Here is a 13,743-nt window from a genome sequence, read left to right as displayed (position 1 = left end):
AAATTCAAGTTTTAAGCTTGAAGAGTATAAAACGGAACTAGAATTTCTGGGACACCCTGTATAGTGCTCCATCATTCACAGAGGTCTTTTATCACAATAATCCTATGCTGTGGCATTATTTATAGATGAGGAAAGTGAAAGCTCAGAGAAAAAAATTAATTAATCTCATATATGGAAAAGTACCAGAACCGGGGATCCAATCCAAGTGTTCTCACTCTGAAATCAGTGCCCTTTCTAATAGGCTAAACTGATAAATAAGTATATATATATATATATATGTGTGTGTGTGTGTGTGTGTGTGTGTGTGTGTGTGTGTGTATAATAGACACAAGTGCATATATGTCAAATATGTGTGTGTGTATAATAGACACAAGTGCATATATGTCAAATATACCCACAAATGTAGGTACATATATGCATCTGCATATTCAAATACATATATGATCTTTTCTCCAACTCTAGAAATTCTATATTAACCCACATTAGTTAACTATAGCATCAGGCCTTCCCTCATTAGTGTATCTTGTACTTAGAAGTTTTCCTCCAATAAGTTTCTCCTCATGAAATTTAGTTCCCTGGCAACACTAAGACAAGGGCAAGTAGGTATTTTTTAATTTCTGATAATACTATGAAGCAAAGGAATTCACCTACCTTTAATTTAAATGTAAAAAAGAAAGATAGGTTTTAAAGGAATCGGATGGAAATCATCACAGTTAACTACTGTCTTTTTTTGTAGGTCTATGAATCACTGCTTAAACTTGAAGAAAAGCAATACTCAGAACTAGATTTCTTCATGGAGCCTTTTGAGTGACAAGAAAACTTAGATTATTCCTCTTCATTCCCTTTCTTCCTAAATCTCTGTGGATCTGAGGCCAATCATCTTCTGTCATAGTATAAATCAATTCATATAAAAGATGTTCATTCAGCACAACTCAACTAATCAGAATTAATTGCATAGATTTTATCATTTAAATTTTAATATTACTTTAGGTGACTTACCGCAGTACACATTTTATATCCAACACCAAAATCAAAGCGGCATTGTTCATCCATAGAATAATTGATTCCTGGTAGTTCTGGGAGTTTGGGCCAATTGTGTTCAAAGGGGTCATCAAGAAGACAATCATAGGAACTGGGAGAAGATAAATAATGAACATAGTTAAGTTTTTGAACATGTTTCCTTGAAGATAATAACTATAATGAAAAGAATAAGAGATAAAAACATAGGAGGAAGAAGAGGAGAAGAAAAATGAGAAAAAAGAAAGAGGAAGTTGGATTCATGCAGACATCTTAATTGAGGGGCCTTTTAGTTCTACTCTTGAATCATAATTATATTATAAGTTCCATCTACATGTAAATCATTTTTGGTTACCTTTGACCAATTTAATGCCAGCCTTTACTATTGCTTGATCCAGTTATACCTGTTGGTTCCAAAAGTATTGCCATACATTTTCAACTGACTTATATGTTCTGAGAATATACTGTCAATTTGCTGCCTCCTTTTTATTAGAAAATATTCATCTTTCCATAACTGCCTTAGGATGATAAGGCTTGTATTTTATTAACATTGTAAGGGTTGTTGTTAGAATACTTTTCAAATTTATTAAGGTCTATTTTACAAATATGAAATTGCATACACATTGGTTACTTTCAACATATTATTGTCATTGAATTTTCTTTCAGAAGTCTGGTAAATCTCTTGATGTATCAGATCACAGATATCTTCTTGATGCCTTGGCTTCTTGCCTGGAGAAATACTAGATATTTATTCAAACGCATTGCTTCAGTTTGACCTCTGGATTCAAGCTTGGAATCTTCTGTGTTACCCTTCCTTGGTGTGTACTAAGCATTTTATAATACATCTGGTCCAAATAATATTTTTGTTATAATAAGGAAAAAAGTCTATGAGATAGAAAAGGCTTTTAATATTATGCTCAAGGAATCTGTACTTAGTGAACAAAAGAGACTATATAAGGAAATGATAGAACATATATAACACATATCCCTGAAGCCTGCAGAATTCAGCACCAATCAAATATGAAAGACAAAGTATAACCTGGTGATTAGGATTGTAGATCAGAAACTCTTTGCCTTTCAAAAACTAAATGTTGTCACCTGCATCAGGTGCTTGTTATACTTGTTATATATATATTGTATATATATGTTATATATGTTATATACTTGTTAATATATATATATATATATATATATATATATATATATATATATATATATATATATAATTTGTTATACTATACAAATACTTGCTCCACAGACACAGATTTCAAAATATTCTTCAGGATCAAATGGCTGAGTTATACTATAACCCACTCATTATCATAGACAGAACTGTTGCCCACAAAAACATCAATGTAACACTGATTCATAAAAACTCAAAAACACTGGATAGATGTAGCTTCACAAAAATATTCATTAATTTCAAACTACACAAAAATGATAAAGCTTCCAAAGCTAGATACCAAATCAAAATCACATGAAAACAAGCATTCCTGTTGTCCTGTCTGATATTGAAATTATTCCAGATACTTTTAGTGTAATTATAGAAATTAAATTTACAACCCAATATTTATGTTAACATTAAAAAAGCAGTTATTTTACCTGTCTGTAGAATAGTTCCTTAAATATACTTGAACATTTTAATATTACTAAATCAAAGTAAATTATCTTAAATGATTAATCTATCAAATTAATTTTTAAACTTATAGAGGTTATTTTTTAAGTTAAATCAATATTAATTTAATGTTAAATTTAACATATCATTAATGTAATAAATATTAAATATAACATCAGACAGATAATATAAAATATATGCTATATAGTTGCCATATAAAATTATATTAATATGGATCATATTAATAAATTGTTATTAATATGCTACATTGACCATATAATAAATAATTCAAAATAATGCTAGTTACAATATTAAAAGATAAAATGTAATAATTACAATCAATTATACAGAACCTTAAGATTTGAAAAGTATTTTTACAAATATTATCTCATTTATTTTCATGAGAACCCTGGGAAGTAGGTGCTATTATAATCCCCATTTTACAAATGAGGAAACTGAAGTAGACTTGCCTAGAGCCACAGAGCTAGTAACTATTTGAGGCTGAATTAAAACTCAGGTCTTCCTGACTCTAGGCCCAGTGCTCCATACAATATGGCACCGCCTATCAAGACAGTGACTTGACTGAGCACCATTTCTATCTGATCTCTATCAAAAAAGATGAGAAAAGTGAGATGAGTGACAATAAGGATAATAAAAACAGCTTATGTTTATATGATACTTCAAATATTACAGAAATCTTTCTCTATAACCACTAAGATATATAGCATAAATAAATAGTATGATCATCAGTTTATAAATGACAAAGCTGAAGCTCAGAAAGATTGATGGACTTGCCCGTGCCCATACCCATAGCAAGTACTGGAACTCAGTCATGAATCCAAACCTGACCCTCTTTGTATTAGGCCCTAATCAGCACTTATTCATGCTCTTTAGAACTTAAAAGTCATCTTAAAGACAAAACCAACTTTCTTAACATTTTTGATCTGAAAAATTTTAATTGCACAGGATCTAGGCATTTTTTATTATTACCTCTTGGGTCCTTGTAGTCTTGTATCTCAAAATTAACAAGATGAGGAAACTAAGGCTGAGAATAGTAAATTACTTGATCACAGTAATACAGATAATATGAATCAAGGTTGGGATTTAATTCTAGATTCTGTGACTGCAGATTGGCAAACTTCACTAAAGCAACCCTGTCCTTAGGGGAGTTTTAATATATATTTAATGACCAATTCTTTGAAAATACTTTTATTTTTCTTCATCAATTTCATATACCTTTGCCAAATAAATGTAGCTTCCAAAAACATAGTGCAGGGGAAAGAATGTGAGTCAAAGAAGCAAAAGATTCAGATCCTGGCCCCAGTACCCTTTGTATGTCCTTGGCCAAATGCCAGCTTCTTTAGGACATGAGAGTTTATCATTCTTAAAATGAAAGTCTCTTCTTGTGATCCTATCGCTTTTCTGGGCCTACCTTAGTTTCTCATCTATAAAATGAGAGAGTATGACTAAAGGATTATTTCACTTTAATATTTGTCCTCTGCACCTAGCACAGAGGCTGGCACCCAGTAGCTCTTAATAAATGACTGGCAGTTGATTGACAAATGGATTTCCTCCAATTCAAAATAGTTGACCTTATGAAATTACTTATTTTGAATGTCTAGAATTATACTTTACTATATATGTCTTCACGTGACCAAAGAAGATAGACAGAACAGCTCATGGCTCTTTTCAAGTTATGGTATCCCAATACTCTCTATACATGTCCATAGGGTTCTTACTGTATGTATCTTTTCAGTTCCTGACCACTGCACCGAGACCAGTGATAACGATGAAATGCTGCCTGTACCAATGGAGCCATAACACTTCCCATGGCTGTCTCATCACCACACCTGTTTCCTTGACCATCATGTTCCATTCCTAACCTAGAAAAATCCAAAATGAGATAAGATCAGAAGCAATCAAAGGCATGCTGATGAGAATATGAACTGGCTTTATAATTTCAAAATTTTTTTAATACTTGTTCATGAAAAGAGGATCTGTGTCAATTATCCCAAACTAAACCAAAAACAATATAAAGTTAACGTTTAATTCAGTTGGGAGTGAGCTGGCATTCTTTGAGAAATCACGTTTATTATGGGATAGCGTATAATGAGACAAAACAACTACTTATATCTTGGTGTTATTTCCAGTATGGGTGTCCCAATGAGGAGCCATTCGTTCATAGTTTTAGTGCATGACCCCTTTCCTGTTTTAGAAACATGGATAGTGTAAAAGAAATCAAAATAGCACCTAGGAGATCTGACATGCCTCTTTCCAAAGTATAAACACAATTAGAAGAAGCAGGAACAAAATAAAAATTGTGGGGTTTTTTGTTTGTTTTTCTGTCCCTTGGTGGTAAAGAATGACTTACACATGGCCAGTTTCATGGGCTACTACAAATGCTGATGAAAAACCATCCTCATGATTTAAAGTACAGCTTCTTACTGGATGACACATTCCTGTGACTGGTGCGTACCCTGCAAAGAATAATAACTTTTTAAATGATCATTTCATCTGAAAATCCATTAAGAATTGCTGCTGAATCCCTCCCTACCCAAAATCTTTTGTAAAACAAGAATAGTTACTTGTCCTTAATAAAGATATGTCCTACAAAGCAACAGCCATTTGAATCTGTCCTTTCTTTTGAATTAAGATATATGAGCTGTGTGTGCATTGTCTCATCAGTGGTGAATCTTTTCATTGGCCACATAGGGCACAGATCACAGATTTAGGCTGGATGGAGTCTTAGAAGTTATTTAATCAAACCCCCTCACTTTAACTGAGGTCAAGGATGATAACTTGTATGATTTTGATGTCATGATACTGACCAATTTTTTAATTCCATGAAAATTTATAAAAAATAAAAGTATGAAATCTGTTTTCTCCTTTGTATCTCTGTCAGAATTCATCACAAGATAAGTAGAAGTCATCTTCTTGTGTTGATCCTAATTTTTAGTGTTATTAGTTAGTACAATTAATTTCTTCCAAAATCTATACCAGTGGTAATTTATGAAAAGTTTGGTTTTTTACTAATATCATTTGATCTGGATTTTTATCTGATGGGTATAGAAACTCCTGGTAAGGAAATTCTCTCTTCCAGTGAATGTTGCTGACTCAAAATATAATTTGGTAACTCAAAATGTAACAGAGTTGCCTTTAGAACACTAAGAGGTATCTTGTCTCACTTCATGTTGCTAATATGTATCAGATTCAGAATAACTCCAGTTTCCTCATTTACAGGCCAGTTTTCTATCCAGGATACTTCTCTTTGATTTATTATTACAGTTTGAAAGTAACTGATACTAGGAAGTATTCTTGTCTTTGCAACACTCCAAAGAAATCTATGGAGAGTGTTAGAATGAAGAGATAGACCCAAATAAGATAAAATTTCATGCGCTGAGCTAATTGGAACAACTGACAGCACTGCCTAATTTTGGGGTTACACAGGAATAATGAACTCTTCAACATGATTGTATTATTACCTTGCATACCAGCAGGACCAAAGTCTTGTCTCGTTAAAAAAATGGCATGATCATGGTGTTCAGGATGGTTGGGGTCTGACTTCTGCTGTTGACATGCCCAGCGGCATACATTCTCCAGACTCCTGGATGGATTTCCTCTTTCTATGAGGCTGATGGACTGAACAGTAACAATGAATTAAGCATGAACATGCCAGATTTTTCCCAAAGCCTATATTCTGGGCCTTTATTTGACATTAAACATTTGAGTTTCTAATTCTTAAACAATTACATTTTTTACCCAGTGAACAGGAAAACAATGAATGAGGTTCTGGATGTATTTCAGAAGACCAAATATAAAATACCAATTATCTCTTGAAAGAGAGAGGATGGACTCTCAGACATAGAAATTGTTGACATTTTCTTTGACTTTCTTTGATATTTATTACAAGGGTTTTGTTATTGGTTTTTGTTTTTTTTTCAACATGGGAGAAGGTGGAATAGAAAATGAATAAAAGTTTGCTTACTGAATTTTTATTTAATTTTTTCTTCTTTCCCCCCCCCAAGTCCTTTCCCCCTCCTTTTTATTGCTTTATTTTTTCTGGTTGTATATGTACATTCATTTTCAATACACATTTCTGTATGAATCATTTTGGGAGAGAAAAATCAGAACAAAAGAGAAAAACCATGAGAGAAAAACAAAACAGAAGAAAAAGAAAAAAGGTAAACGTAGCATGTGTTGATTTGCTTTCAGTCTCCATAGCTCTCTCTCTCTGGATGCAAACAGCATTTTCTATCCAAGATTTGTTGGAAATGCCTTGGGTCATTGAGCTGCTGAGAAGAACCAAGTCTTTAATAATTTGATCATTGCACAATCTTTCTGTTACTGTGTACAATATATTCCTGGTTCTACTTGTTTTTCCTTGTATCAGTTTGTGTAAATCTTTCCAGGCCTTTATAAACTAGCTTATTCATAATTTTTATAGAATAACATTCCATTACTTTAATATACCATAACTTATTTAGCCATTCTCCAAATGATGGGCATCTACTCATTAAAAAATTAAGTGTCTATTTAATGTAGGCCATACCATGAGATAATGGGGAGAAGAATAGTATTTAGTGTGTTCTCTGCCTCCTAACTGTGCATTTTCTGATCACTAAAATGATTGGTGAGTTTGCCAATTCTTGTTAATAAGTGTGCATCATGTGATATAAGTCTTATCTGAATAAGATGATTCTCCATTATACAACATTCTAACATCAGTCTTTTTGTGAAAGTGGTTAAAATGTTTCTTGGATTGGCTTCTATGTTTTAAGAAATGCTATTATCAGTGTTTATATTTTTAATAAAATAACCAGGAGGATTCCATGCAGAACACATACATCCCCCAACAAATGATGGAGCTACTAATCCCTGGCCATTAATGTAATCTGCTTACATTCTCTGTGATTGAGATAAAGTAGATTAGGTTATGGAGACTAAATCAAGACTCTGACATTTTATCTCATAAGAAGGAGATAAATACTAAATAAGGAATGAAATACTAACATAATAGTACTTGTTTCTCTTTATTAAATGAACAAGTTCATTAGTGTTTTAAACCTGGCAAGAGAAAAAGTAAAAGAAAAACTCATACTTAAATATCATAGAAATTATGAAATTAGACATTCTATCTCCCCTATCAGACTTTTATAATCAAATAACAGTAAATTCTATCAAAGGCATCGACAAAATAGCATCAACTAATTTCTTGAGGTAGACTCTGAAGATCACAGCAGTGTCATTTAAATGCTGTCCATGCAATGTCTTCTAATAAAAGTCATAAATTTTTATGACAACTATTTTTTTTCTTCTCCAGTCCCTTCTCCTAAAGGAAAAAAAATAACCAAATGGAGAAATTATCCAGAATTATTCTTCCCACAAAGGGAAGACTATTTCAATAAATTATATGTAGGTAAAACAGGTCTAAGTAATGTCATTTAGTGACTAACAGTTTCTCTGTAATTGGATGCTATTTAATTCATTCAGCAAATATTTGTTGAGTAAGGGAGCACATATAACACTATATAAAATACTCTTCCTTATCCATAGAAGTTTAAGAATTAATAAAAAAGTGTAAATTTTTTTTTATTTATGCCTCTCTGAGGCCTCTATGCTCATTTCAAGAATCAGCTTACTGGAAAAGAATCACCATTTTCATAGGTTAAGATGCTCCCTGTATTGAAAGAAACAAACAAATACCTCTCAAGCTAAGGTATGGAGTTTCCTTTCTCATGTAAACAGTTCCTTTTCTTTGGTATAGAGCAAACTCTTCCACTGTAATTTGGACCTATAGAAATTGGATGTCCAAGGTTTCCCAAATCACTATTCCTCTGGCCCAAGTTCTATGTATAGTATTAGACCATTCTTACCTTGGTATAACCCAGCATTATCATGCGTACCAGCACAACATTAATATGTACACCAAGTGACTCATCATGGTAAATTTCATTCACCTAAAAACAAAACAGTCAAGCTTTCAAAAAAAAGGCATTTAAAAAGGGGGGTATGAAAAAAGCAAGATAATAATTTACCTGTAACTCATATTAGTGCTGTGTAGATACAACTAGACAAAAATAGTAAACTTCCTAGTATCCTATAATTACTTTGAGCATGAAGCAGAATCTCTCTTTATGGAAGCAAGGAGAGGAAGGGAAATGTGTTCATGTGGAAGAATCACAATTTTTATTGGATGTATTTTGTTAAATTTTAAAAGTCATGTGCAAATGTTTAACTAGTAATTAGGAGAAGAGAAATCTTAGTATCATAGAATTTTATTGGCATAAGGGACCATAGAGATATCAATTCTCACAACTCCCCTCAAGCCTCACATTTTCCTGGTAAGTAAAGCAAGATTCCAATAGCATAAATGATTTCTCTAAGCTCATACATTTACTGGTAGAAACAAGACTCAAATGGTCAAAGATCTGAATTCAATTCAACCATCATTTACTGGTTAAATGTACTAAGAGACAAAGAAATTTCTCTCTGGTTAGGGATAGGAATATTCCTTCTTCATTTGACCTACAATATGCAAGGCAAGGTTGAAAGTGCTGAGGAAGTCAGAGATAAGCAATTGTCTTTTTAATGCAATAGTGAAAGGAGATCCAAATCACACTACAGAAATATCTTCCTTTGATCTTTATCACTAAAGATCTCAGGTATTCTTAACTCTTATATATGGGAGGGATAGGGAAATCCCAGAGAGAGTGAATCACCAGTGATCAAACAGCATCAAATGGAAAGATTTTTTTTTTTCTCTTGCCACTATAGAAAGCTGACCTCAAATGAAATAAGATATGAGTTTAAAGATAGTTAGATGGCACAGTAGATAGACTACAGGGTCTATAGTTTGGAAGCCTCATTTTTGTGCGTTCAAAGCTGGCCTCAGATATGTATTAGCTGTGTGGCCTTGGATAAGTCATTAATCTTATTTGCCTCAGTGCCTTATCAGTTAAATAAGCTGGGGAAGGAAAGGACAAATTACTCCAATATCTTTGCTAAGAAAACTCCAAATGGGATCTTGAAGAGTAAGACATGACTGAAATGACAGCAATAACAACCTGCCTTTAAAAAGTTCATATCCTATTGGGGGATAAGATGTTAATTTTACTTTTAACAATAACAGCATTTATATAACACTTCAAAAAATGTAAAGTTCTCTCATGATAGGATCATATGGAAGGATTGTTAGAGGTTTTCTAGTCCAGCTTATTTTATAGATAAGAAAATTGAGATCTACTGATGTTGTTCTAGTGGCAGTGGAGAGAGTTGAGATGAGAATCCCCTTCTGGTCAGTGCAGGTTCAATGTGAAAGAATTCATGAACCCAAAATATCAGTGGCAAAAAGGAAGTTTATTAGCACTGAGAAGAGAGTCTCTTCATAGCAGGCAGGAGTCCTGTCAGGCAGCTATGCCAAAGAGCAAAGCATACTACTTAGGACTACTGCAAAAATGTGGAGTTTAGAATTGTCCTTTATAGGAGTCTGAGGCTAAGATTGAAAAGAAAGCCAATGGCCCCAGTTCTCCCAATTGAATGGAAATCACTTTGAAGGCTTCCTGAATGGGGATCTGGCTATCCAAAAGATCAATGTGTGTGTGTGTGTGTGTGAGGGTGATTTGCCTTAGAAAAGCCTAAGCTGGAAAATATGCTCTCTCATAGACTCTATGGAGTCTGGGAGGCCAGGAATCAAAGGAGGCAGAATGATTATTTTACAGATTAAAGGGGACAAAGTTTCACACACACCCGATCACTATGATGATCAAATGACTTGCTTGTAGTCACAGAGATCATATCCAGCAGAGGCATGATTAAACCAAGGGCCTCTATCATCTTTACAGAGGCCATATTAGTTTCCTAAGACAAAGATTAATTAACTGTCTCTCACTCTGCATTTCTCTCTCTTCCTTCCTTTCCTTTCCTTCCTTCCTTCCTTCCTTCCTTCCTTCCTTCCTTCCTTCCTTCCTTCCTTCCTTCCTTCCTTCCTTCCTTCCTTCCTTCCTTCCTTCCTTCCTTCCTTCCTTCCTTCCTTCCTTCCTTTTCCTTCCTTCCTTTTCCTTCCTTCCTTTTCCTTCCTTCCTTCCTTCCTTCCTTCCTTCCTTCCTTCCTTCCTTCCTTCCTTCCTTCCTTCCTTCCTTCCTTCCTTCCTTCCTTCCTTTCTTCCTTCCTTCCTTCCTTTTCCTTTTCCTTTTCTTTCTTTCTTCCTTCCTTTTTTCTTTCCTTCCTTTCTTCCTTCTTTCCTTCCTGTGATGACCGCATTAGCACCCTGGATACCTTAGAATCAGCCAGAGTCAGGATAAGCAAAAGTCCTTGGTCTTTAGCAGTAGAAGTGAAGAGAATGGATACCTAGGATCTCCGCGACATCATCTCTTCGTCCCACACAGAAGTGACTCTGACTAGTCTTACTCCACCCCCTAGTCCCTCCTACAATTCTCTGTATACACCAAATGATTGGGCCAGCACAGGCTAGTGGGAAGAAAAATTTTCCAAGCACATTCCCATAGAATATTGTCCAATCGGCAATCAGCCCCAAGTGCTTGGTTGTCCGACCTCAGTGTATCAACTCAAGAGTTTCAGTCCTTTACACTTTCCTTCCCTCCTTTTTTTCCTGCAGAAACATTTAGCATTCTGCTATTTGGAAATTGAGATCCATTATCAAAGTAGCTCTAGAAGTGATGTTGATGCCAATTCTATTCTGTTAGGGTAGTTAATTTTCATGCTCTATTAGAGCAATAGAGATATAGAGATAAGGCAAAACTACTCATAACCCCAAACCAACATTTTAGTCATTAGCTTCAATCTCTTTTCTAAAATAGACTTTAACCAAGTCTATTCATAAGTAGTAAAATTGATTAACTTGAATATATATATATATATGTGTGTGTGTGTGTGTGTGTATACATATATATATATATATATGTATATCAATAAAATTTTGCCTTCTTACCCTTTTTCCCCACTTAAGAAATAAAGGGAAAAATCCCATTATAGACACATAAAAGGCCAATCCAAATAAATTTTACATTGGTCATATTCAAAAAACGTTCTGCCCTCTGCATTCTGTACTCTGAGTTCTTCATCTCTCTATCAGGAGATAGGTAGCATGTTTCATCATTAGCCCTCTGAGACTAAGGTTTAAGGTCATTATGCTGATAAGACATCCTAATTCTTTTAAAGTCATTTGCTTTTACCATATTGCTATCATTATATAAATTGGTCTCCTGGTTTTGTTTACTTCATTTGACATCATCCGCATCTTCCCAGGTTTCTCTAAAAAAATTCTTTTTTTCATAGCTCTCATTTCTTTTCAAAAACACCCCTTAAGTGTTCTCATTTCATTTATAAAAATACTTTTAACTCTTTTTTTTTTCAAAAACTAGTAGAGTTTTTGCCCAACCTGCGTTCCCCTCCCCCGCAAAGCATTGTTATAGGTGTTTTGGACTCATTCTCTTCTTCTGTGTTTACATCTTGAGTGTCTACACCACTGTAATAGATCATTATGGTAAAATTCTCTTTTGCCCATTCTTCTAGCCTACTGACTTCAGATGTGATCCCAAGGCTTGACTCTGCCATAGTTCTGGAGGTAGGATATGAATTCTTGGCATATTAAGTATTATAATTAACTTGAATTTCAAAGTAGTGTTTCCAATTGGGAATACCTTCCCAGAATTTCTCAGGAAATTTGAATTTTTTCTCCTAAATCTAGAGAAACATTAATCAAGAAATGGGGGAAAATATTCTAGGTTTTTTGTGTTAAATAAAGGTGAACAATCAACATGGAAATATTACTGGTTTGAAGGAATCCACTCACATAAGATTGAAAGTAAGTGCAGAAAACCCTGACAACTTGGAGCTTAAGGTTAAGGTCAACATTCCTAGAAGGAGGACAGGAACATATAGTTGAAAAGCTGGCATGTTCTAATCAGTCAGTCTTGCTTGTAAATGTTGTCACATTATCTAAGTGAATGTTCATAGCTTTTTCTCCTGCTAACAAAGAGTCATTGTTGAAAATAAAATAATTATCAATAAGTTTATACACATTACTTCATACACATCTTAGGAGTGATATTCCCAGGAATAACAATTTTGGAAGCAAGATAAGACCTTAAATAAACAGTTTTGATGTGCAATTCTGTATTGTTCTGTTAACTTTGCCAGAAGATATGAATGTTGACATTATTGAAATATTACCCAATTATGTGCAATAGCATCTTCCAGGATTTGAATAATCACTACAGATTTTATAAATATTACTAATCTTAATATTTCTTACTTCTTAAACCAAATTTTATATATTCATAATAATGAGTAAAGAGTATGAAGAATATTAGAAGTATTTTTAGAAAGACAAAGTAAATCAGTCAACTCCTTGCCAGAAATAGTTTAAATCACTGTCATAATATTGGCTTATAAGAATAATAAACCATGAAATGATTATCATATCTTTTTTAAAGAAAAACTCTGGAGCATTAGTATAATTTTATCACAGAAAACAAACAAAAGTTTTTTTTTTTTTTTTTTTTTTTTTACACTTCCAGTCTCAAATCAGGGAGAATCATTTTTCTAAGTTCAAATCTAACTTCAGATGCTTACTAGCTGTGTGACCCTAGGCAAGTCACTTAATCCTATTTTTCTCAATTTAATCATCTGCAAGATGAGCTAGGAGGAGAAAATGACAAAGCACTCCAGTATCTTTACCAAGAAAGCCCCAAAAGGAGATACAAAGAGTCCAATGACTGAAATAATTGAACAACAGATAAAATGTATAATGGAGAAACATTGGACATTTTACCAATAAGTTTACAGCTAAAGAAAAAATGTTTGCAGTCACCACTATTATTAATATAGTTCTAGAAATATTGACTATACAATTAAGACAAAAAAAAAAGGTCAATTCATTTTAAATTTAGGTTTGATATTGGAAAAAAAGGGGCCACTTTGATCACTTTAAAAAAGAAATTGCGTTAGCCATATTTGATTTAACAAGAATAAAGAAGGTAAGGCATTAAAAATCCTTTGAACTGATTCAATTAAATGCTTGAGTTTTCCATCTTGATCCACCAGTCAAGTATCAGAGCACCTCCTCAAGTTTACTTTTGTGCTTAGATAAA

At 33.5% G+C, this 13,743-nt stretch overlaps 1 protein-coding gene across 2 annotated transcripts in view; it reads right to left on the bottom strand.

Annotated features, from left to right (window-relative positions):
• The window catches only part of ADAMTS3 (ADAM metallopeptidase with thrombospondin type 1 motif 3), a 281,852-nt gene that overhangs the window by 53,614 nt on the left and 214,495 nt on the right, over window positions 1-13,743 (bottom strand). For both annotated transcript variants that reach the window (XM_074275098.1, XM_074275097.1), the window contains exons 6-10: window positions 8,506-8,589; window positions 6,115-6,271; window positions 5,004-5,109; window positions 4,372-4,515; window positions 1,000-1,132 (exon numbers count right to left, since the gene is read on the bottom strand). In XM_074275098.1, the coding sequence (XP_074131199.1) occupies window positions 1,000-1,132; window positions 4,372-4,515; window positions 5,004-5,109; window positions 6,115-6,271; window positions 8,506-8,589 (624 nt within the window). The remainder of the gene's footprint in view (window positions 1-999; window positions 1,133-4,371; window positions 4,516-5,003; window positions 5,110-6,114; window positions 6,272-8,505; window positions 8,590-13,743) is intronic.

Source organism: Sminthopsis crassicaudata, chromosome 6, assembly GCF_048593235.1.
Source record: "Sminthopsis crassicaudata isolate SCR6 chromosome 6, ASM4859323v1, whole genome shotgun sequence".
NCBI lineage: Eukaryota > Metazoa > Chordata > Mammalia > Dasyuromorphia > Dasyuridae > Sminthopsis > Sminthopsis crassicaudata.
This window is presented reverse-complemented; position numbering and strand designations above follow the sequence as displayed.